General features: G+C 38.7%; 1 protein-coding gene across 3 annotated transcripts in view; it reads right to left on the reverse strand.

Moving 5' to 3' along the window:
• Positions 1–833: 833 nt before the first annotated feature.
• LOC145486604 (caspase-3-like) overlaps positions 834–14,759 on the reverse strand; it is a 58,931-nt gene continuing 45,005 nt past the window's right edge. For 2 of the 3 annotated variants that reach the window (XM_081465299.1, XM_081465298.1), the window contains 2 exons: positions 3,614–4,218; positions 834–2,765 (listed from right to left, as the gene is read on the reverse strand). In XM_081465299.1, the coding sequence (XP_081321425.1) occupies positions 2,598–2,765; positions 3,614–4,218 (773 nt within the window). In that variant the 3' untranslated portion in view covers positions 834–2,597. Of the gene's footprint in view, positions 2,766–3,613; positions 4,219–5,990; positions 8,247–14,759 lie in introns of those variants that run through there. The other variant, XM_081465300.1, reaches the window with a different exon arrangement.

Here is a 14,759-nt window from a genome sequence, read left to right on the forward strand (position 1 = left end):
ACTAACTCGATATTGGAGAGCACTCTGGTTTTGTTTACCGCTAAATAATTAGATTAATCCAGTATTCTTGAAACGGTCCTTTTTTAGACGAGAAATATTTCTGCAATAAGCTGGTTGTATTACAACTTTTCTGCGCTCAATATTTGCGAAATGCGAATCGAATGAAAATGGTCGATTTTCAGCCCAGTTGGGACTCGCTAAATTGCATGAAATTGAGTCTGAAAGTTAAATCGTAAATGTCGCTTTTCTCAGAAAGACAAAACTATTTCAAGAAAAAAACTACAGCCTGTTTGCACTCTTGTTAGGGGCTAGCTATATGCAAAAGACGAGCGAATATGAGTTTTCTAGCCTCTCCGAAGAAATTTGATTTTGTTTGATTTTGGGGGGAATTTGCTCTTAAAATAGAAAGTTCCGCTAAAGAGATGGTGGGATTCCCTTATCATATAAATTAATACTTAACTTCTCCAGACATACAGTAGCAAGTAGTAATATCAACTTTATTTTAAGAGGGTGTTACATTACAGTAGACACTGATAAACGGATGAATCACTATATTAGCTCTCATAGTTATTAACCGAGCAGGAGGTCTGTATGGGAGAATCTTGACCCGGCGAAGTCATGAGTACAGACCGAACTCGGTGAGGTCTGTACACACGACCAAGGTCAAGATTCTCCGATACAGAACGACTTAGCTCAGTTAATAAGATGTTTATTATAATTATAGCAAACAAGAATAATCTAATTCGTTTAATTTAACTGATTTGTTCCAGCTGACATTTTGCTTGCGAACGGCGATGAGTTGAAATTAAATCTGCCAAAGTTTGCTCGTCCTCTTTACTTTTTTTTTCTTATCAGGCTTTTTGGCACTTCCATAATATTTTTAGAAGAAAATAGTCATTTTTTTTTTTGTTTTTCACCCCAAAATGTAACTAGTCTAGATGCCGCTCCAGGTGGGAACTAGACCGCAGTCAATATTGATTTCGGCCAATTCGTGAATTCGTGAAAACTATACGATAAATTAACGTTTATACCGTATACGTTTAGAGGTGTCACGTAGCGTGTCTGGTTTTAACAACAGATACCTAAACCCTTACATAAAATTAAAGCTTATAGAGCTGGCTATCAAACTATACCACGTTGAATTTTCTGAAACTTTTAAATGCGAGCATCCAAATCACCTTTTTGAAAATTTTTTTTCGCCAATTTAATTTGTTACTCAATTTCCGGACCCAAAGCGCTACAAGACGTGTGTGCGTTTTGCAATATTCCATTCGATGAAATGGAACAATAGAACATTTTCGAAATAGATCGAAATAAAAGCGGAGTGATCGTGCAAAAATCGCTCTGGGAGAAAAAAAATATTTGAAATTAAAAAAAATCGGAGACACGTTTTTGTTGTTTGCATGTCAAACTAGTTACTGTCCAAATTTGAAGGCAAACGAACAAATTCTCTTTCAAAAGGTGATTCGGACAGTCATATTTAGGAGTCGTGAAAAATTCGACAATTCGTTATATTTCAAAATTCTTTGTATAGTTAGAGAGGCCAGCTCTATATACTGAAGCTTTAATTTGATAAGGGGTTTAGGTATATACAGCTTAAACCGGACGCGCTACATCTCTTGGACGAGGACACCTCTGAAGGTATGCAGTAACCTTAAGTACAAAATTAAGAATTCTTGGTAGGCTGTGAACTTAGAACACGATGCAACATTCTGAACTTAGTACATACATGCTGCCAAATCTCAAGAACCAAACCGTGCTGTAGCAAATAATAAGATGTCAATTTCCGGAATTGTTTTGACAGAACATTGCTAGAATTTCATCGGTGGTTAAAAAATAAAGAGATGCTACCTAACCTAAGAACTACAGCATAATGATATGTTCTAATATACTATATACTGTACATCTGCTACCTATTCTTCCAAAAAATACATAACTATTGATTATGATAAGCTTATATGGGTGACTCAGACCAGAAACTCAGCGGTGAAATGGACGGTACTCTTAAACGACAAAACCGACAACTGACATGCATGGTTTGATAGTTTTTCAAGTTACTGAAAATCCACGTGGGACAAGGTATTTCTGTTTTGAAGGAAAGCACAACTAATGAGAGTCTTATAGGGACCGTACGCAAAACACGACGTCAACGACGACGAGAACGTCACCAAACAGAAGGTTTAAAGAGTAGAACAATGGCTGTGCACATGCAATATAATTCTTGATACATATCTCTTTTCTGTCCTCTGCAAAAGAACAACGTGAAATGACTAATTTCCAAGTTTTTTTGATAACGGGACCTACAACCGCTAATTTTTCGTATTTTTAGTTGGAACTGAACGCATTCGTAGCATATTCAGCAGGGCCAAGTTTTAATACCGATAAACACACTGAATAGATCTACGTAAATGCGAAATTCCAAAGTCAAATATAAGCACACTTTTTAACAGGTATCGTTCCTACCGTCGCCGTCGTATATGCGTAATTAGGTCCCTAATATTATCGCTAGCAAAGTTATTGTAAAAGTGTGGCTTACATTCAATAACATCGCGAAAAAAAAGATAATGATAGCCGTATTGTTGACTCTCTCCAGGCCTCTATAGGAACACTTTCGCTCTCAGAGTATTAGACTGGGCTGGGACTTGAAATGAGAGATCAAGCTCTGGATTTTCATTTGCTATAGCTGCTACTTGCTTGTTGACCTCTGTCAGCATGTCGAGTAAATGATGATGACGGTGGTACTTTCGGATGACATCTGCCAGTACCTGATAACATGAAAACGTAATTGAATTTCCTTTTTTTCCTCGCAGAAACAACACATCTAATAACAGACAATTAAAGAGTGACGTTTACTGACGTTTACTTCTTTTCTTCTTATCCTTAAAAACCATCTTCAACCAGTGCTTTTCGCGCACCTCTGTTGTTGCTATCATTCGGGCAGTCGCCGCGTGGGCTAACATGCGACTAATGAATATACGAGAAGAAGTGGAAGTCTAGCGAGCGGACCTCTAACAGAGAAAGATTGAAGAAAGCAACGACATTTCCATTTTGGATTTTTTTGTCCGTTAAAAGGCTGGTTTTCACTAGAGCATAAGCACAAGCACAAGCATAAGCATAAGCACAAGTGAAAACAGCCGCGACATAAGCATAAGCATAAACACAAACATAAGCAGAACAAACCCACTTATTTGCCTTATGCAGTTTTCACTAGTAACGCGCTCGACATAAGCATAAGCATAAGCACAAGAAAAACGAACAGTTCCGTTTTTCTTGTGCTTATGCTTATGCTTATGCCGAGCGCGTTACTAGTGAAAACTGCACAAGGCAAATAAGTGGGCTTGTTCTGCTTATGTTTGTGTTTATGCTTATGCTTATGTCGCGCCTGTTTTCACTTGTGCTTATGCTTATGCTTGTGCTTGTGGTTATGTTCTAGTGAAAACTAGCCTTTAGATACTTTAATTTTTTTTCACGGAGAGGTCCGTAGTTCATGACTGGCCCCTTGAAAAAAAAAAAACAATAAATTGTGTTCAAATTGAATCTCAATGCTTTACTGAAATTCTCGAGGAAAAAAATCATTAACCGCATTCCACGCGGTGAATATACACCTACTTACTTGAATATACCAGGAGCCCGCTACTTGACTTCGCCAGGCTTTGTACCCTGGTACTGTTGCGAATGAGAGCAGGAAGTCAGCTTCTAGGGGAGTAACACCGTGTGCAAGGGTCGAGTCAGGAAAAAACATCATGGTAATGCCCTCGCCTTCAACGTTCCCCAATGATGTTGGAAGTCGATCCTTTCTTGGATCGCTTAGTTGCCCTCTACATGCTTGAATGAAAAACAGCTTGGGCTTGTTTTGAAGTGTTTGGCACTCTCTCGCCGAGAACTGAGACATCAACTGTGCCACTTTGACCAACGCACCGTCCACGCCTTCAATGGCATCTTTATCACCATGCGACATGATTATGAACACAAATTGCGTAAATTGGCTGAGATCTCTTGCTGCAAATTCTTTGGCTGCTTTGAGAATTTCCGAACCAAGGAGATTCTGTAGAACTTTCACATCGAAGTCCAGCTCGTCTCGGAAGAGATCTACAATCTTCTTTTCGTCAATTTCGGCTCCCTGACGTTCTCTCCCACAAGGAAAGTTGTGATTGTTTATTACAAGGCAAATTCCACGTCTACCTTGCTCCATTTCGTATCGGTCCAGCTCGGTCGCATCTATTGGATGCAAGAAGAAACCGGCGTCAAATGTCTAACTAAAGAACATTGTTCGAAATTTTGGAAGTACAGAACTTGGCCAAAAGTATAGACGACCTTCCCAGTTATTTACACAACGCCAAAGCGAAAATATCCTAAAGTATTCTAGCCTGATATGTGCCTGATCGTATGGAGCACACCATAGGAAAAATACGCCTTGAGTATTTAGGCTAGGACTACCATGCCATAGTCAAGCATTGACAAACGAAGTATTTAATTCGAATCTTAGAGTATTCCAGTAAGGCTTACGAAACACGAGACATCTGTCTTCTTTTTCCTTTTCACCTTTTCTATTTCCTACTACAATATTCAGCAGCCGGAGACAACCAGAATCATCGGTAAAGGCCTTGAGAGGTCTCCAAAATTATACACGTCTTCACCTAGTGGCCAACTACATTCCACTTCCTACTTATAACTAGTAATACCTTCCGGTAGAGTGCCAACGAGTAAAAACTGTGCCAGTTGCGTGCCGAATGAAAATTCGTTCAGAGTATTTTAGAAATACCGGCAACTGATGAGATCCACATGGACGATCGAAACCATGGTCTTGCCTGAACTAAGCCCTGAACTAAGCTGACCAATGGCTACATTTGAATCATGTGGTGCCAGAACGAATCAAAGTGGCTATGAGCCACTCAACTTGGAAAATGGATCGTCTGCGGTAAACAGTGACAATTTTGATGCCACTGAATTGAGGTTTTAATCCGTAGGTTAAGTTGAAGTTAAAGACCACTGGCATCGTTAAGAAATAGTGCAAAAACGCAACGATAAGAGGATACACCAGGAGATGTAATACTGTTGAAAACATTCATGAAGTTATCGTCCGAGAGACTGAGACAATTACAAAGAAAGTACCGCTTCTTGTCCGATTACCAAAGCAAGTAATAATTCTCATTTTCATTCTTCTCATTTTTTCGCTCTTCATTTTCCTAGCCAGAATCAGTGATTTTTTTCCTCTGTTACCTTTTCTCATCTTTGAAATTAAAAAAAATACGCGCCATACAGGCGCATGTGACTACTGCTTAAAAGGTGGAAACACAAAAAGTAGAATTGTCCTATATATGCAGTTATGTGGAGAAGAATGTGTGCAAATGGTCAGATCATGAATGTTGGTGATTAGAGGCATTCTTGAATGCCAATAAGCTATTGTTTAAGAATGTTTGAATTTGTACAAAAGAAGAAAAAAAAAATGGGTCTCTAAAAGGCCACTTTCATTGTATTAAAATTCTAACATGGCCACGCTGCTTCGGGGAATAAAACAAAAGAAATTAATTATTCATTCCTCAACCTTAATGTGATTTCTTTTCTTGTATTTCCTCAAGCCTCCAAGTTGGAGTTCTGATACATTAAAAATGGCTTATTAGTACATGTGGGTGTTGCCAGTGTAACAGTTAACAGAATCAAGTGTAAAACTATCAGCAGTGTATGATGTATGGTGTACGAAAAGTAATCAGTAAACAAACCTTATGAGACAATCAAAAGCATTTTTTAAAAATATTTTAATAAACTGATGAAACAAGATTTATGGTAAACAACACAACGAGAATGGTACAAATCATAGCAACAGTACTGGAGTTGTTCGTATAGTGTGATCGTCCGGGTGAGTGTAGTTCTGAAAAGAACAACAACAGTTCTTTTCAGAACTACACTCACCCGGACGATCACACTATACGAACTACTGATACTCCTGGGTTCAAACCATTTACTGTAGTACTGGAGTTGATTGAGAGTACCTGTATTATGGAAGAAGTGAAGGTAACTTTTGCTACAGCCGGCACTACAGGGATGAGTAAGTGAGTGAGTTAAGGCAAACTCTCTGGACAGGTACCTCATTGTGATCAGCTAAAATAGTGATAACAGTTACACCAGTGAGTAACCTTGAGGTACAAAGCAGCACTCTACTGTAAAACATCGAGCCTCGTTTTTATGCTCCACCATTCATCCTCACTAAAGCCCTCCATAGTTGTTTTGCTGTAGTCAACCGTTTTGATTACTTCTCTCAATTCTCAAATTGCAACATTTCAGGGGCATGCATTATTGAAAAATCCTGGATCTGCCCCTGCAATAATTAATTACAGAACAAGTTGGTCAGATCTTTTTAAAAGAAGTTGTCATATCCTTATTTTGTATACCTAGTAGTAAAGGGAGCGAAACATATTGAATGCATTGTTTAACAATTCAAATTAGTTTTTGGCTTTCTCCAGAGATTATTAACAGAGTAAACAGACAAAAAATAGATCATGTGTACTAAATGCATCTGTGGTTGAGCGTCCATCGATACCCTCAATCAACCTGTAATTGACACTCGATCAAAATCTTGATCGACACTCAATCGACATCCCAACTGATATTCGTTCGACACTCTATTGACACTTGATCAACAGTCGGTCGAAAGTCCGCCGAGTGTCGACCGACTCATATGCATCAATCCAAAAGTAGTTGACTCTCGACCAACTGTCAACTGAGATGTTGATCGAGTGTCAATCAAGGGTTGATCAAGGGTTGATCAAGAGTTGCTCAAGTATCAATCAAGTGAATTGATCAAAACATGACCACACCTGCCATTAGTTTACATTATCCACAAAAATAATAAAACAAAACTTACTACATACACACATGTAGCTAGATATACATGTAACTAGGTATTATTGTACATAAATAATATGACTTTTGAACTATTTTTTTCCCCAAAGCAGGTACGTTAAGTGTTTGTATAATTCTTTTTCTTGTTGCTTTGTTATATGTAACTTTTTCCTCCAGTCATTCTCTTTTTGATAGAAAAGAGCTTGTTTCAGACATCGCCAAAACTGTGTTACTGACAGCTGACATTGGTACAAAGTTGAATGGTCCTGTTGATACATAGAGTAATTTATCTATGTGACCTAAATAACATTGATTTCTGCAATAAGTGAATTGGATTCTGTCTGCGAGAGCTTGAATAACGAGATTATAACACAATGTACATGTACCTTGTAATGACAAATGTATTCTGGAAATCTCAATAAACCTCGTGGGATGTTCTAGAGCTCTAATACTGGGCGGGGGTATTCCCTTATATGAGCTATATAGGTATGTGCGGCCCCAAAGGGTATGGTTTTTCAGCCATTTTGGTCATAGACAGGGTATCGATTTTAGCCTATTTTTGCCATTTTGGTCATAAATAGGGTATGGTTTTTGCACTGTAACCTTGATATGGGTATGTTTTTGAGAAGAAGCCACTTTTTCGTCATTATCAAAAAGAAAATTAACAAAAGCCCTTCACAAATCATGTTAACGGTAATTTAACATTGGTCTGAACTAGGGAACGTATTATAACACAGGTCTGAAACAGGGTTTTGATTTAATAGGGTATCGAATATTTGGTCAGGTCTTAAATAGGGTAGGGAATATCACAGATTTTCGTCATAAATAGGGTAAGGGTTTTGGGAAGCGGGCCGCACATCCCCACCCAACTTTTCTTGGAGTACCTCCCGGGGGCTCTAATATTCCAATGAAACGTAGGATCACCATACATCGGGGAAAAAACATTCACCACCAGGAATTCTGGATGGTTCCCTGTCTCTAGAATCCAAAAGTCGATTGATTTTCCATTGTTTAAAAAGCTTTCTGGCAGTTAGTCTGTTCACAGTAGTTGATGACTCATTTGAACTACGATCATTTAAATCTATCAAGTACAACAAAGCTTTCATATCATTCGTTATAGTTCACCACTAAATTTTCTGCGATTCTTATTGGTTTAAATTGATCACGTGACGTGATAGTGTTCATCCACGAGACACTATCAGCCCTCAGAGCCCGTCCGAGGAAAATACCCGGATTGATAGTAATTGTCCGTGAACATTTTTATGTAAACAAGCGAACTTATAGAAAACAAACAATTAAAATTGTATTAAGTGGGTTTTTGACTGTTTTCTTTTTTTAAATTTCACATTTGGCTTTCACGCTTTCATCTAAAAAAAGTTGAAAATGCGGAAAATAGCGTCGCTTAATTCTTTTAGGAACTCTCTTTGGAAAAAAAAAATTGAAGAACAGCAGCTTTTAAATCATTTTATTCTGTGATTTAGTTATACTTTTTGTATTTTAAATTGATTTTATCTCTTATCTATTGTATTTTTATTCGCTATATTATCTCATAATTATGCCATAGTTTTAACATCCGTATTGTACATAATTTTTAGAGGGCCACTGGTTTGTTAGTATTTTTATACTATTTTAGTGCTACCCTCTTTAAATAAAGTCTTTACTTACTTACTTACTTACTTACTTACTAATATAATTTTTGAACCGGCCCGCGGAAGATAATTTAGTGATGAACAATAAAGACAATAGAGTGTTTATGTCTCTGAAATATCGGTCTGATAGTTGCTCCTTGGAAATTTGATGTTCTTAAAACTAGCATATTTGCCCTCGAAGCTTCGCTTCTCAGCCAAATATTTCTTTTAAGAGCATCAAATTTCCGCGGGAGCAACTATCAGCCGATAGTTCCTCGACAGAAACACTCGATTCTTTAAATAGTTCATCGATCACTACAAGATTATCCCAACGTGGTCGCTCGAGAGGCTCAATTATGAAACATCGGAGCTCAATATGTGCCCCAAAGAGGCTCAATTATCCCACATCGGCGCCCAATATTCCTCCAGATTTTCTCATACGAGGCTAAAGCTACTACCAAAATTATGAAGTATCGGCAAGGGTTGTTTATTTACCATGCGTGTCGACAAATCAATGCTCAGTACAATACAATTTCGGGTGTCTGGAAAACCCGAATAGCGAATAGCGAATAGTTGCGAATAGCGAATAGCGAATAGTCCCGAATAGTGCGGATAGTCTCGAATAGTGCGAATAGTGGCGAACAGTCACGAAAAGTGGCGAATAGTAACGAATAGTCGTCAATAGTCACCGCTTTAGGTCTAATATCCTACGTTAATTAATTACCCAAATAAGCAACAGAATTTCAGTGAATTTATTACCTTTCCTTCTCCAGACTCAGGCTCGGGCTGTCCATCGCCGACATTAAGAAAACAGAAAACATAAGGATAACCTAATAAAGACGTATTTGTGCTTTTGGAGCGGTTAAACAGAAGGAAATTACGTTTAGAAACACCCTTTGTCCTGATAATCGTCTGTGCTTTTTAGCGGGAAAATCCCGTCCTACGTTACTGCGAGGTTTACTGCGAGATACTGGGTACTCTATTTGCTACGATTTGCCACTGATTTGCCACTATTTGCCACCATTCGCCACTATTCGAGACTGTGCGCCACTATTCGCACTATTCGAGACTATTCGTACTATTCGAGACTATTCGTATTATTCGCTATTTGCTATTCGGGACTATTCGCTGTTCGCTATTCGCGACTATTCGCTATTCGCTATTCGGGTTTTCCAGACACCCTAGAATTTCGCCGTTTATCTCGACCTAAATCCTCACGCAACCTTTCATCTGATCGGTTGGAAACAAAATATGAAAGCTGTGAGAAGTAAATGTGGTAAAATATTTTTAAAACTCACCTCAATTTCGAAGAACACTTCCAATAGCTGAGATCGAAGGAGGCAGCCATCGATGACCATTGGCAAATCATCGTTGATACGAAGTGTTTGCGAGAGACCGTGAGATGGATATTCGTTGTACTGATTGGCTCCGAAGTATATTAAATTGTTACTTACTTACTTTCGGAAAACTCAGATGATGGCAATAGTGACTGCTGCGCAAACGCAGTAGTCACCAAAACAGCGTTCAGCGTATCAGCACCACGTCTCAAAGTTACGCCCTGTTCGGCGGGGTTCGTACCTGGATGGGTGACCAAATACGAATAGCTCGTGTTGTAATAACTTCTTTTTTTTTCCTTTTATCCCTTCCCTTTCCAAGGCGATATTAAAGACTTCAGAACTTCCAGCCTTGTGTGATGTCGTTTTTTCTGTTTCTCAACTATTTGTTCCTTATTTCGCCATGTCCGCGTTCATGTGTATTTATTTACAATATCGTGTAAATAAACAGCGGAACACGTCGTTGGAATTCTCCTCAGTTCTCCTGACTGTTGATCGCCTAAAACATTAAATCTCGGGTTGAATCATTCGAAAATTCATACAGCTCGTCCATTTTAAGACTTACAATGTCATCATTTTCGGCAATCGAGTATCGTTAAACCTGTATGACCGGACACCTTCGGGAAATGAGCTATTTATATAATTACAGGTAGCTTCTACTTATAAAAGCGTTCGTACGAAAATGTATTGAATGTAGAGCAATTCCTCGGTGAAATTTTGAGTACTTACGTCAGAAATTCAAAGACCTAACTTGACACACTCCAAGCGACTGTGAAACGGCCTTACAGGAAGTGACCCAGTAAGGAGGTGAAGGAGTGAAATCGCTTCAGCACTACAACTTGGAAAATAATATTTTCCAAGGTTAACAAAAGGAGGAATAAACCCATTTGAGCGACATAAGCTCGATCAGATAAATGCAAGAAACATGTAGGAACGTCTGTAGACCCTCGACCCTCGACAAAAAGATAGACTCGCTTTCTCGAAGTAAAGCTACGGCTTCTGCGAAGAAAAATGTACGATGACAAACATGATATCCGTGATAAGAATCAACATACTGTACTTGCAATAGAAATGAGCCTAAACAATGCATAAACACATGGCAAACTCGGCGAAGCGACATGCCGATTAACAGCGGAAACCATGCAGATCTTTGTCCTCTAAAAATTTGCTATAGCACGGTTTAACGGCTCAGCTCTACTTAAAATTCCTCCTTACAACACCACATGAAGTGCCCTTCATAAACACGAGTGAAGCAACAAAAAAGTTGAAAGATCGAACAGAGAACGGCAAATACACGAATAGCCGTAGGAGTCGTGTAGGCTTGTCAACCACACCGATCATGATCCTCCTGATCTGATTGGTTTAGATAAAAATACGGCGATGCCATTGGTTAACTCGAAAACAATCACCGATGATGTCACTCTTGCATTACGCTATGCTTACTTTTTTATTCGAGATTTCTTCTGCCTGTACTAAAACTAACTCGCGCATCGGCTTTATAATGTTGCTGCCTCGTGACCCTCGCGTCCTCGAGAGGGTGACTCGTTGGCGATTACTTCAAGTATTTGTTAGCCTGTCCTTACTCTAAAGGTCTTTTTCAACTGTCTCTCGATCGCACGCGCAAGTGAAAACTCGCTGTGTTCTTCGATTGTAGTTTGTATTAGCCCTTTCTTCCTTTCCAAATGTATTTTGTTTTGGGTTCAAATGTAAGTTCCCTTAATTTTTTCAAGGACAAGCCATGGATATTGGCTCAAATTCACAACATCTGTTAAAAACTTGTGACAAAAAGTGTAAATGAGGGCTTTAGGGCCTCCACGGAAGAGATACTTAATTGTCGACAACTACTTGTTACCGACAACTAAATGTTATCGACAACTAAAAAATGTAGTGTGTGAGATGAGTTGTCGACAACTAAACGCTAAATTTTAGTTGTTGACAACTAAACAGTTTCCCATTTCGAAAAGGGAAACTGCTTACGTCATGGAAATATCAAATTTTGTCCATTTGCTCTTGAATCTCAAGGAATATCGGAATTGTGTTAAAATTAAGACAGTATCCCTTTGTTAAGCACCTTAAGCAACTTTACTATAACTTAATATATCCTTATGTATATCATATGCATTTTTGGCATGGGGTAGCACTTATAATTCGCACCTTCAAACAGTCCAAATTAAAATATTCTTTGAAGACATAATTGATCATCGCAGTTATATGCACAACTTAAGCAGTTGTGAAATCAAAGCCTGAAAAAAATTCGGGCCAGAACGGGATTCGAACACATGACCTCTGCCCTCTCAGTTTAAATATATGATCTTTCCTATATTCACTTGTAAAATATTATTTGTTTACTAAAACACATGGTAAAGGTACAGAGAGTGCTCTCCCACTGACTCACAGTAGACAAAATTTATTCCCTCTACGCTTTAAGAGTCACCCACCGCTGGCGTAGAGGATCACTACCTAATATATTTCGCGACACGTTCCATCATGCATATATCCTATATATGTACCTAACTCATACTAGAGTTTACATTTCGTAAGAACACACCTACGGATATACATATAGGAAAGACAAACTCCGCGGTAATGCGTCTAGAAAACAGGCGGTAAATTTCGGCCTGATGTGATCTATTTTGTGGGTGATATAATTTTGGGGCCCACAGTTTTAGCTAAATCTGTTGGCTCCAAAATTGTCTTTCGTATATGTATATCCGTAGGTGTGTTCTTACTCTAGTATGAGTTAGGTATATATACAGGCGCTTCTTGTTGTATTGTTAAACTCCCTGACGAATTCGAAGTGTGCGTTAGTCACACGAAACGCTTAGGAGAAATAAATAAGTTATACAACTACAGTTCGCAGAGTGCTGCTCACTAGTGAAGTTTTTATTAAGTTTTCCCCCTTCCTTTCTGGTTCCTCACCTGTACCGATAAAGTAACAAATTTTGTAAATATGGGGAGTTTCGCCACAAAGTGTAACAACTAACGCAAAATGTAACAACTTTTGACGCAAAATGTAACAACTTTTGACGCAAAATGTAACATTGGCCTGAATTGTAACAACTTTTCAACGCAAAATGTAACAACTTCTTTAACGCGTAATGTAACAACTCTGGTCTTAATATATAAAGAGGAAAATTCAGACATATTAGCGTAGCTTAGCGTTCTTCTCAAGTTTGACAAGTCAAATTACCAAAACCTATTGGTCACATGACCAGTTCTTAATTTTCTCTGGTTGAATGAAATAACAACAACAACACTGTATTATGACTCGCATATATGAAAAGTTACGTTGCTTTAAAAGAATTGTTCGTGTTTGTCATATCAAGCTCGTGTCTTTTCGTCCGTGCTGTAGGGACGCAACTTAATATGTTCTAACGCTAGAGAAACAAAAATAAAATACACAGCATGTGCGAAGTCACGAATAACTACTAACACCTCTCAGTCACAGCTGGAGACGTCAGAGGTCACATGACTTACGAAAATTGCTTGTCCACTACCTTTGCACAAAAAAGTTGCCACCTACAGTAGGTCGCTAAGAGTTGAGTGTATTAGATAAAATCATTTGGTTTCGACATTGTTACTCTAATTAAAATATTTTCGAGCGCATAGAATTTAGAGTGTAGAGCGACAGAGCGCTATGTGTGTGCGTGTGTTTGTGTGTGTTTTCATGATGGGAAAAGCAACAGTACATTGTAAGTAAAAGCAAGTGTAGGTAAGAAGTGAAAGTCGTTTGAGTAACCATTCTTCAGGTACCAGAGATAAAACTTTCGAAACTGCTACTGTATGTATGTAATATTAGTGGCAACGAAGACAGAACATTTATGCCATTACCACCTAATCTGACAACCGCATCAGCTTAACTTGTCCTCTCGCAATTCTGAAAACTTGAATATTGTGACCCTTCACTCCTCTTTCCCACTTTACCTCTACTAGTATCGATAGTAACTGGATAAACAGTAGTAATCCGAAAAAAAACATACTTCATAAGGTTTAAACCATCGAAGGATAATAGCTAAAGCTGTGCTGAAGGAGGGGGACATGGTGGGTTCTGAACACCGCAACACCGCAACACCGCAAAAAAATATTAACGAACACCGCATCACCGCAAGGAATGTCAACGAAACACCGTCACCGCAACACGTATTTTTAGCACCATGATTCGTTCACCTACGCTTAAAATAATACTTTTACACCTCAACAATTTTCCACAAAATAAACACATCACACCGCTTTTCATTGCGCATATGTCGATACTACTGATGCCTGTAAATCAGTTTTCTTGCTCTTGCCGAAGAAACCTTGCGCGAAGCTAGGAAGCGGACAAAGAGAAAAGAAAGGAGGCTCGAGAGATGGCCTTTACTCCAGATCCCTCTCTTCTCTTACTTTGCTCACTTTTCTTGGTGTATAAACCCACTGACTGAAGCCCTATCTTGACTGAAAGTATTGCTTTAAAGACCTAGCTGCGTTTGCGTTCGATATCGATAATCGTTTGAAAAAATAGAAGGTCAAGAAAGTCGTAGCACCTTGGAGCTGGTATAGACCGGTATCAGAATGACCTATAGACAAGCCGAATAGCAAAAGGGAAAAAATGGTAAACGTGTGTAATTTACAAAGCTTCCTTAGCTTAAAGAAAGCCTTCTTTCTTCCCAGCCGACGCGACATCTGAATATTTTTGAGGCCGGTAATTTTCGCCACCTTTTCCTTTTTAAATACGTTTTTTCGTAGAAAAAAGCTGCGCAGTCAATAATACATTATATTCGGCCTTGGCGTTTCCAGAATTTCCAGGATTGTTTCTGTCCTCGCTCCTCCGCGTGTCTACCGAACACCGAGCTTCGGGTGGCAGAGGTCGAGTTGCTTGTCAAGAGTTACGTAGAAATGAAAACAATTTCGGATTGGCAGCCGAGGCATATTGAAGATTGACTAGAAAGTGATGGTCTGTATTTTGTTACAAATTATT

This window comes from Orbicella franksi, chromosome 5, assembly GCF_964199315.1.
Source record: "Orbicella franksi chromosome 5, jaOrbFran1.1, whole genome shotgun sequence".
Classification (NCBI taxonomy): domain Eukaryota; kingdom Metazoa; phylum Cnidaria; class Anthozoa; order Scleractinia; family Merulinidae; genus Orbicella; species Orbicella franksi.